This window comes from Abramis brama (genome assembly GCF_963993115.1).
Source record: "Abramis brama genome assembly, chromosome: 1".
NCBI lineage: Eukaryota > Metazoa > Chordata > Actinopteri > Cypriniformes > Leuciscidae > Abramis > Abramis brama.
In genome coordinates, this window is record NC_139963.1 from 79,475,415 (window position 1) to 79,486,830 (window position 11,416).

The 11,416-nt window shown below is 44.3% G+C and overlaps 1 protein-coding gene across 4 annotated transcripts in view; it reads left to right on the plus strand.

The window, feature by feature from the left end:
* Positions 1-11,416, plus strand: part of grin2ba (glutamate receptor, ionotropic, N-methyl D-aspartate 2B-a) — a 68,936-nt gene that overhangs the window by 31,215 nt on the left and 26,305 nt on the right. For all 4 annotated transcript variants that reach the window (XM_084130175.1, XM_084130174.1, XM_084130176.1 and 1 more), the window contains 2 exons: positions 6,760-6,903; positions 8,709-8,979. In XM_084130175.1, coding sequence (XP_083986301.1) covers positions 6,760-6,903; positions 8,709-8,979 — 415 coding nt within the window. The remainder of the gene's footprint in view (positions 1-6,759; positions 6,904-8,708; positions 8,980-11,416) is intronic.

Genomic DNA, 11,416 nt, shown 5'->3' on the forward strand with positions numbered 1-11,416 from the left:
TGTCTGTGAAATTTCAGCTCAAAATCCCCCAGATCATTTATTACAGCTTGTCAAATTTTTGCCCCTTTTTGGGTGTGAGCAAAAACGCGCTGTTTTTGTGTGTGTCCCTTTAAATGCAAATGAGCTTTAGCTCCGCCTCCGTTCAGAAGAGGGCGGAGCCTTTACACGAGCTTCAGAAACTCCGGCAATAACAGAACAGGCCAATCTCCCTCATCCAGAATCCCAGAATCACCAGTAGCGAGTGCAGCCTTACGGAGAGACTCAGGAAGAGCTTCTGAATGTTAGTGGAGACATTTCTGTAGTTGTTGTGGAGTTACACTGATCATCTCATCATCATGTTGAACTTCTCCACAAGTGTCCACAGTTCCTGAGGTCTTTATAAGACAGCGGTGACATGTTCTGGTCAATAGTGTTCAGTGCTCGTCTGAGCTCAACCACAGAACAGCTTCAGGCTTTGCTGGATCTTTGGCCATCATACGTCAGAATGCTTGCAAAGGCTCACCAGAACACAGATACTGGGTTTCACTTTTCACGTTCTCTGGGTTGGTAGAAGCACCCAATTACAGCACTTACACACGGGAAAAGTCAGATTTTCATGATATGTCCCCTTTAAGGGTCTGTTCATCCAAAAATGATCATTTACTCTTGTGACTTCAAAAACCTGTGTGACTTACTTTCTTCAGTGGAACTTAAAAGAAGTTATTTTGAGAAATGCTTGTGTAATGAAAGTCAATGGGGTCCAATGTTGTTTGATTCCCAATGTTCTTCAAAATATCTTCTTTTGTCTATAGGAATGACCCATTTTTGGGTGAACCGTCCCTTTAAGGTGGAATGAATGTGCTGAGAGATCCAGGCTGGTTAATGATGGTTTGTGCTGGTTTATGCTGGTTTATGATGGTTTGTGCTGGTTTTGTCTGGTTTATGATGGTTTGTGATGGTTTGTACTGGTTTATGATGGTTTGTGATGGTTTGTGCTGGTTTTGTCTGGTTTATGATGGTTTGTGCTAATTTGTGTAGGTTTATAATGGTTTTTGCTGGTTTGTGTAGGTTTGTACTGGTTTGTGCTGGTTTATAATGGTTTGTGCTGATTTCTGATGGTTTGTGCTGGTTTATGATGGTTTGGTTTGGCTGTTTGAGCGTGATCTTTTGTAAAAACTGCTTGGAAACACTTAGTCTTGTGAGATGGACCAGATGAAACCAGATTTGATGGTTGTTCTCAAGAGCTCTGTGATGTGCTGTGCCGACAGACAGGAGCCTGAGGGGTCAGAGGTCAGACAGGACGACCTTCAGCCCAGAGAGAGAGAGAGAGTCTCTCTCTCTCTCTCTCTCTCTCTCTCTCTCTCTCTCTGTGCCCTGGTTTAGATAGTGTCAGTGTATCATGTGTGCTCCGCTTTAAAGACCAGAGAACTAGGACACATATTTAGGGCTCCTTCTCTTTCTCTCTCTGTCTCTCAGTCTCTCTCTCTCTCTCTCTCTCTCTCTGTCTTCTCATCTCTCCGTCTGTTCGTCTGTTTGTCCTTCCTCCGTCCTGCTCTCTGTTCCTGCTGTCTGCTGTTCATCACAGATACAGAGAGAGAGAGAGAGAGACGCTGAATGAGAGAATGAGTCGAGCTCGGTCAATTACCCAGAGTTCTGTGCCAAGATGCCTGCTGTCAGGACGCCACAATCTGTTACACACACACACACACACACACACAGCAGTCATTGAGCTGAGGAAGTCATGTGACTGTTCCTGAAGTGTGTACGTTGTGTGATTGTGAACCGCAACACCTCAAGTTTTAGAGTTATGTTGGTGAAACGAAAGCTGAGATAGATGTTTTAGGGCTGTATCGATAACTATAACAATAACTATAGCGATAACTATAATGATAATAAAAGTTACCTTCATTTCACGCTTTTAACAATATAGATAGTTTCAAAGCAGCTTTACAGTGATAACAGTGATCATTTTGATTGATTCACTTCCGTTGCAGAGATCATTAGTTATTAACTTAGGGGCCGCTAACACACCGCTCTCACAGAAAACCCTCAGCGCGCTCGAGAACGCAAACCCTGAAATAGGTTTCAAGGTGCAAGCGGTGAAATTTTTAAAAGTGTTATCATCTCCAGGTAAACTTCAAAAACGCGAATCTGTGAAAACGCTGACGGCGTGCGTATTACGTGTTTAGTCTATATGTATGTGCATTTGAATATATATGTGTGCAGGCGTGTGTCTTTCTTTACAAACTGACCTCAACAAATTACTTGACTGGCCTTAAAAAATTCATAATACAGAATTTAAGTTGCTTCCGAGTATCAATGTGAACTGGAGTTATTTTGACAACGTTTTATCTGTACAGAGGTGAAGGGAAGGAGAAGGCGGCCTTCACAGGGAGAGACTAGTGGCACTTCAGGACTGTGTTGTCGTCGCGTCCAAGCGCAGGTCCTTCATCAGATCTGGAGTGTGTGTCTGTGTGTGTGTGTGTGTGTGTGTGTGTGAGTCTGCCCAGGTGCAGAAAGTCCAAAGTTTTGGTGCTAAATAGGAGAAGGATCTGCCGCCAGCAGTCGATTTAGATATTCTAGGTATTATCAACTGGCCGGAATTTTGAGATCGCAATAGACGTGAAGGACTATAATGCGTTAAGAGCTCGCTCAAGATCTGCGGAGCTAAACCATTTAGTGCTTTGTAAGTAATCAGCAATATTTTAAAATGTATACGATGTTTAATAGGGAGCCAGTGCAGTGTTGACAGAACCGGGCTAATATGGTCATACTTCCTGGTTCTGGTAAGAACTCGAGCTGCTGCGTTTTGGACCAGCTGTAGTTTGTTTATTAAGCGTGCAGGGCAACCACCCAGTAGAGCATTACAATAATCTAGCCTTGAGGTCATGAACGCATGGACTAACTGTTCCACATTTGTCAATGAGAGCATATGGCGTAATTTAGATATAATTTTAAGATGGAAAAATGTGGTTTTACAGATACTAGACACGTGACTTTCAAATGAAAGATTGGTATCAAAGAGCACACACACACACACACACACACACACACACACACCCACACCCAGGTTCCTAACTGACGACGAAGACTTGACAGAGCAGCCATCGAGTGTTAGACAGTATTCTAGGTTATTACGTGAGGACGTTTTTTGTCCAATAATTAGAATCTCTGTTTTTTTTCCTAATGATATCTCCTAATGGTAGCATGTACAGAGTGTGTGTGTGTGTGTGTGTGTGTGAGGGTAGCATGTACAGAGTGAACAGCAGCGGTCCTAGTACTGAGCCTTGTGGTACGCCATACTGAACTTGTGATCGATGAGACATCTCTTCATTTACTGCTACAAACTGATAACGGTCAGATAAGTATGATTTAAACCATGCTAATGCAATTCCACTAATGCCAACATAATTTTCAAGTCTATTTAAAAAAATGTTGTGGTCGATGGTGTCAAATGCAGCACTAAGATCGAGTAACACTAATAGCGAGACACAACCACGATCGGATGATAAGAGCAAATCATTTGTGACTCTAATGAGAGCAGTCTCAGTACTATGGTACGGTCTAAATCCTGACTGTAAATCCTCCAGATATCATTTCTTTCATTAAAGGAACACAGTTGTGAAGATGCTGCCTTTTCTAGTATTACTCATCTAGACTCTTCCCTGTGAAGGCTTCATCGACACGACAGCCATCGGCACTGATCCTCAGCAAACCCGTCTCCATACCGGCGCGACTCTGATCTTCAACCAGATGGATTTTAAATCTGGTTTTAGATTTTAACCCCTCACTCATCAATGCGAGTTGTATGTTCGTGTTGGATGGTCTGCTTTGTCTATCCGTAGACTAAAACACTGGCATGTTCTTATTTATAAAACTATCCTGGGACTGCTTCCTTTATATCTGTAGAAATGTGTAGGTAGTTATAGCCTTCGGCCTCAGGATTTTGTCTTATTGTCGGTTCCAGTGGTGTGGACTGAACTGGGAGAAAAGGCATTTAAATGTGCAGCTCCTTCTGCCTGGAATAATCTGCTAAATAAATTGAATCTCAGGGAGTTGGTTTCGTTGGACATTTTTAAAGTGATTTTAAAAGACATGGATATCTGTTTGTAGATGCTTTGCATGACTTATGTATTGATTTATTTATTTTATTTTTTAAATTTGCCTTTGTTTTCTATATATATGTATGGATGTATGTTATTTGTTAAACCCACGTGAATTGTGTGTTGATAATCTTGGCCAGGACGCTCTTGCAAAAGAGATTTTTAATCTCAATGTTCTTTCTTTCCTGGTAAAATAAAGGTTATTATAATGGCACTAGATAATATTCAGATTGTTCCTATCCAATCTGCCTTCTGACCTGTAATGCTGCCTGAATCATAATCTTTTAAGGCCTCTCTGTATGCAGTCGAGCTCTCTTTCCATGAAATGCGAAATACCTCTAGTTTAGTTTCTTCCAGGTGCGCTCCATCTCTCCGGCTGCTCTCTTAAGGGCTGAGTGTGCTCGCTGTACCACGGCAATGGACTATTTTCTTTAATCTTCTTTAAGTGCAACGGAGCAACTGTGTTTTTTTGTAACTATATCCGTCTCGTTATGGTTGTTGGAGTGAACGGGCCTTAACTCGCGCTGTATGAGAGTCGAGCTTCACGCTTGTGCAGGGAATGGTAGGATTGATGATTGTGGGACATCAGAGCGGAGAAAGTGATAAAACGATTACATTTATGCAAATGAGGAGCAGAAAACGCAGTGATGTCTGGAGTTTCTGCTGGATTCACAGCGTTAATTCCTGTTATATACACATTCCTTGCATTACAGTCGTTTATATGTGTGCAGAATCACTCTCCCATAATTCAGGAGCTTTTTAGAATGTGTGTGTGTGTGTGTGTGTGTGTCAGGATAGTCAGAGAAGCACAGCTGCCAAAGCAGTGTGTAGCCACAGTGTGACAGCGGAAGAACCGCTTGTGTGTGTGTGTGTGTGTGTGTGTGTGTGATGAGTAGCTGTTACACACATCACTCTCTATCTAAAATGACTTTATCTATCACTATATCATAGAGCATGTTTACATCCACACCAAAACGTTGAAAACTCACAAATAACAATAACTCACCCGGTTTACATACAAACCCATAACCGTTTACAAGACTTTATTAATAATTCAGTTTATTTCCCGGTAGTGACGTTGAAACGTAATCAGTGGTGTATTCCACATGTTTGTCTGTGGTTATGTTAAATAAAGCATTAACAACCGTTACAGAGACTTATTCTGTTGTTTTTTACAGTCATTATATGGTTTAAGATGTTACCATAAACATATGGATATATAAAATGTTCATTTTTTTGTGCTGGGGCCAGTTGCATAAACATAGCCATTATGACCTTAAGATCTAGTATGAGCCACGAACTGCCAGTCTTACTTTTTTTGGTGTCAGATTACGCCAATCTACATTTTTATGTAACTAATTTTACTGATATGAACAGTCTTAAATTAAAAAAACTTATGTTTAACCTGTAAGACTAGTCTAAGCGGTTTATGCAACAGTCTTAAAAAGTTCTTTAAAAGCCTTAATTGTGTTGCATAAACATGATCCCGATGTCATGTGATCACCTGCGGCCAATCACAGTCTCATATTGATTAAATACAGTTTCTTAATGTTTACAAATCTGGTTTAGGCACTAATAGCGTCTCTAATGATCTCGTTAAAATGAGCCAAATATTTAATTAAAAAGGAGAGTTAGAACCAGGTCAGCTCTAATTAAGATATAATGACTAATTACATGTGCATGACTTTAATTAGAGAATCCACAGTATGTGTGACATAACATTACAAAACACAAGAGAGCGAGAGACATGTGAAGTCTTTATGAACTTTAAACACAGAGCTGTGTGATAGTCCATGTGAATCATACCTGTATTCTGTGACGGGCTCTAGTAATATCTTGGAGAATATCAATTTTAAACGGATAAAAACAGAAGGATTGGATTTGGAGATATTTTGAGTTTTTTTTTTTTTAACCCTTATTTTTCCCTCGGATCATTTTGACCTGGAATTTTGTTTTGAAACATTTTAAAAAATTGACTGTTAATCGAAGGGGTCCAAGACCCCGGGACTCGTGTCGCACTTGAACCATGAATACACACGATTCGAGGAGTTTTGTGGTTGAAATTTAAAATAGTAACAATTTGAGCCCTTTAGTATTGAATGGAATGCGAGGAATGCTTCAGTACACATAGAAGAACCTAAAAATACTCAAAATTCAAACTACAAATGCTAAAACTTTACCAAAAACAGATTTTATAATGTCTACATGTGTATCTGAATGCACACTGAAAACAAACTGGCTTTAGGACCCAGCGGAACTAACTGAATTAAATTATGTGCTTTAAATTATTAAATTATCTGGAAACAAAAGTGTTTAAATGACTATTTATTGATCAAATCTAGTCATCAAAAATAACAAAAAATCAACAATAACAAAAAATTGCATTAAAAAATAGACAAAATTGTGATCAAAATGAAAAAAGTTTTCTGGACAAAAAAAAAAGAGGTGTAATTTTAGGGCTTGGGGTGATTTTGACCAGCGAGGGAAAGATGTGTTGCAGGAGGCGAGGGTGTGTGTGTGTGTGTGTGTGTGTGTATCTCGACCTGTGTGAAAGCACTGTTTCTGCCTGTGTGTGTGTGTCCTCATGAATGCATTAACAGATCTTCTGCCTGTGTGTGTGTGTGTGTGTGTGTGTGTGTGTGTGTGTGTGTGTGTGTGTGTGTGTGTGTGTGTGCAGGACGACAGCTCCATGTTCTTCCAGTTCGGTCCCTCCATCGAGCAGCAGGCGTCTGTTATTCTCAACATCATGGAGGAGTACGACTGGTACATCTTCTCCATCGTCACCACATACTACCCCGGGTACCAGGACTTCGTTACCAAGGTAACACACACACACACACACACACACACACACACACTCTCTTTAACCCTTTGAGTTAGTCAAAAACACACAAGGACAAGCATTGGGATAATACAGTATCAGCATCACAGATATGAGGTTAGCATAAACACAGCTGGTGGTTTGCTCTGGAGTGTGTAGAAATGTGTGTGAGAAGAACACAGAACACAGACGAGGAGAGCTGGACGCTTGTAACGCTCCAACCCCACATGTGACACTTCAATGCAGTGTCCTTCACTTTGTGGTGCATAAATGTAAAAGTTTCTTTGCAAAAGTACTGGTAATTGGTAATGGCACACTGTCTAACAGCAGGAGATGAAGTGTTTAAACTCATCCGAAGCTCAAATCAGATCAGAGATGTTCCTGTCCGTCTCCTCTGGGAATAAATGAGTACTGGTGTGTAGTTGAGTTCTGATCTGATAATGTCAGCCAAATCAACACTATCACTGAATGTGAAGTGTCTTTTACAGTTTTTCTCAATCGCTTTGGCACATTTTTCGAAACTCAGTTGTCAGAGCTGTTTGCATGAACATCAGGACTGTCCCGATATCCACCAGAGGGCACTATTGTCATTGCATCAAGGACTACATTACCCATAACCCATTGTTCTGATCATGCATGATTATCTACAGCTGTTTCTCATTAGCTTGGTTAGCCCAGCCGGTGTTAAACCTGTTCCCTCAGCTGTTCATGCTGAAGTCTTGTGTGGTGGTGGGCAGATCGAGGCTTCGTGCAAATGTGCAAATGTGCCGTATCGAAACAATCCCACACCTGTCTCCACGGTGACCCCTAGTGGTCAGAACAGTGTAAATACAACAAACATCCGGGCCAAACATGCATAAAAACACCTTTTACAAATCTATTGCAAATTCTTTATTGAAAGTAAAATCTTTCAAATGCAATTATCTAATCATCTAATAAGATTATCAAGTGTCTTTTAAACAGGCTCAGCTAAACAGGCCAATAAGAGACTATTAACATTTAATTATTATACTAATGTTTAATTAAAACATCTTCAAATGTATAAAACTGATCAGAGATCAGGTAAACCCCTCAGACTCTTGTTCAGGGGTTCTCAGAGATCATCGCCCCCAGGGCTGGACAACCATTGAAATTTCGAAGTGTTTTGAAACAGTTATGATGTAATGACGCCTCTTTTACTAAAATCACGTGACTCAGTCACGCAGTTTGATACACTCTCTGAACCATTGACTTGGAACAAAAGATTTATAAAGGTTTCGAAGCTTCATGAAGTAGTGGTTTTGAAATCACCCATCATTACCTAAACCTTTGTGTCTTCGACAAGAACTCTATTCCATGTCTCAAAATGTAGTTATTCAAACAAAACATTTAATTCATGCTTCAAAACCTAGTCATTGTGTCAGTAAATTGGCCAATGGCACCAAAATAATAAAATTGTCATCATGCGAGTCACATTGATCAAAATGGTTCGAAGCAGTCATAGCCGTGTTTATCGTGAATAAAACACAGCTATTGACCAATCAGAATCAAGGACTGGAACTGTTTTATCATTGTACTTACTTTTTTGTACACATGTGCCAAAACACATGCAATTTGCTTAAATCAATAAGGAAATTCAAATCCAATGTGATTGAGAAATGAACTGTTCAGAGACCTCACTCAAGAATGGAGCCGAAGGGAGAAAAAGTGTAAACCCCAACTAACTAGTCCAGCTGGAGTAAATGTAATTGGAGTTAGTGTGTGTGTAATTGGAGTAATCAGTTGATTGTCTCGACGGGCTTCGCTCATATTGTGTGATCCACCAGATCCGCAGCACGATCGAGAACAGTTTCGTGGGCTGGGAGCTGGAGGAGGTGCTCCTGCTGGACATGTCTGTGGACGACGGAGACGCTAAGATCCAGAACCAGCTGAAGAAGCTGCAGAGCCCTGTGATCCTGCTCTACTCCACTAAAGAGGAGGCCAACGTGATCTTTGAGGTGGCTCATTCTGTCGGCCTGACGGGCTACGGCTACACCTGGATCGTGCCGTCTCTGGTGGCGGGAGACGCAGACCACATCCCGCCGGAGTTTCCCACAGGTGTGTGTGTGTGTGTGTGTCTCTCTGGTGGCGGGAGAAGCCGACCACATCCCGCCGGAGTTTCCCACAGGTGTGTGTGTGTGTGTGTGTGTTTGTCTCTGGTGGCAGAAGAAGCCGACCACATCCCGCCGGAGTTTCCCACAGGTGTGTGTGTGTGTGTCTCTCTCTGGTGGCGGGAGACGCAGACCACATCCCGCCGGAGTTTCCCACAGGTGTGTGTGTGTGTGTGTGTGTTTGTCTCTCTGGTGGCGGGAGACGCAGACCACATCCCGCCGGAGTTTCCCACAGGTGTGTGTGTGTGTGTGTGTGTGTCTCTGGTGGCAGAAGAAGCCGACCACATCCCGCCGGAGTTTCCCACAGGTGTGTGTGTGTGTGTGTGTCTCTCTCTGGTGGCGGGAGAAGCCGATCACATCCCGCCGGAATTTCCCACAGGTGTGTGTGTGTGTGTGTGTGTGTGTGTTTCTGGTGGCGGGAGAAGCCGACCACATCCCGCCGAGTTTCCCACAGGTGTGTGTGTTGTGTGTGTGTGTGTCTCTCTCTGGTGGCAGGAGAAATCGACCACATCCCGTCGGAGTTTCCCACAGGAGTGTGTGTGTCTCTGAGGTGTGTGTGGATCTCTGAGGTGTGTGGACGGGTCTCTGAGATCAGGGCTGAGGTGTGTGTGATTGGGTCTCTGAGCTCAGGGCTGAGGTGTGTGTGGACAGGTCTCTGAGCTCAGGGCTGAGGTGTGTGTGGACAGGTCTCTGAGATCAGGGCTGAGGTGTGTGTGGACAGGTCTCTAAGCTCAGGGCTGAGGTGTGTGTGATTGGGTCTCTGAGATCAGGGCTGAGGTGTGTGTGGATGAGTCTCTGAGCTCAGGGCTGAGGTGTGTGTGGACAGGTCTCTGAGATCAGGGCTGAGGTGTGTGTGGACGAGTCTCTGAGCTCAGGGCTGAGGTGTGTGTGGACAGGTCTCTGAGCTCAGGGCTGAGGTGTGTGTGATTGGGTCTCTGAGATCAGGGCTGAGGTGTGTGTGGATGAGTCTCTGAGCTCAGGGCTGAGGTGTGTGTGGACGGGTCTCTGAGATCAGGGCTGAGGTGTGTGTGGACGAGTCTCTGAGATCAGGGCTGAGGTGTGTGTGGACGGGTCTCTGAGATCAGGGCTGAGGTGTGTGTGGACGAGTCTCTGAGATCAGGGCTGAGGTATGTGTGGACAGGTCTCTGAGATCAGGGCTGAGGTGTGCGTAGACAGGTCTCTGAGATCAGGGCTGAGGTGTGTGTGGACGAGTCTCTGAGCTCAGGGCTGAGGTGTGTGTGGACGAGTCTCTGAGATCAGGGCTGAGGTGTGTGTGGACAGGTCTCTGAGATCAGGGCTGAGGTGTGAGTGGACGAGTCTCTGAGCTCAGGGCTGAGGTGTGTGTGGATGAGTCTCTGAGCTCAGGGCTGAGGTGTGTGTGGACATGTCTCTGAGATCAGGGCTGAGGTGTGTGTGGACAGGTCTCTGAGATCAGGGCTGAGGTGTGTGTGGATGAGTCTCTGAGATCAGGGCTGAGGTGTGTGTGGACGGGTCTCTGAGATCAGGGCTGAGGTGTGTGTGGACAGGTCTCTGAGATCAGGGCTGAGGTGTGTGTGATTGGGTCTCTGTGATCAGGGCTGAGGTGTGTGTGGATGAGTCTCTGAGATCAGGGCTGAGGTGTGTGTGGATGAGTCTCTGAGATCAGGGCTGAGGTGTGTGTGGACGGGTCTCTGAGATCAGGGCTGAGGTGTGTGTGGACGAGTCTCTGAGATCAGGGCTGAGGTATGTGTGGACAGGTCTCTGAGATCAGACTGAGGTGTGTATGGATGAGTCTCTGAGATCAGGGCTGAGGTGTGTGTGGACGGGTCTCTGAGATCAGGGCTGAGGTGTGTGTGGACAGGTCTCTGAGATCAGGGCTGAGGTGTGTGTGGACGGGTCTCTGAGATCAGGGCTGAGGTGTGTGTGGACGAGTCTCTGAGATCAGGGCTGAGGTATGTGTGGACAGGTCTCTGAGATCAGACTGAGGTGTGTGTGGATGAGTCTCTGAGATCAGGGCTGAGGTGTGTGTGATTGGGTCTCTGAGATCAGGGCTGAGGTGTGTGTGGACGAGTCTCTGAGATCAGGGCTGAGGTGTGTGTGGACGGGTCTCTGAGATCAGGGCTGAGGTGTGTGTGGACGGGTCTCTGAGATCAGGGCTGAGGTGTGTGTGGACGAGTCTCTGATATCAGGGCTGAGGTGTGTGTGGACAGGTCTCTGAGATCAGGGCTGAGGTGTGTGTGGACAGGTCTCTGAGATCAGACTGAGGTGTGTGTGGACGAGTCTCTGATTTCAGGGCTGAGGTGTGTGTGGACAGGTCTCTGAGATCAGACTGAGGTGTGTGTGGATGAGTCTCTGAGATCAGGGCTGAGGTGTGTGTGGACGGGTCTCTGAGATCAGGGCTGAGG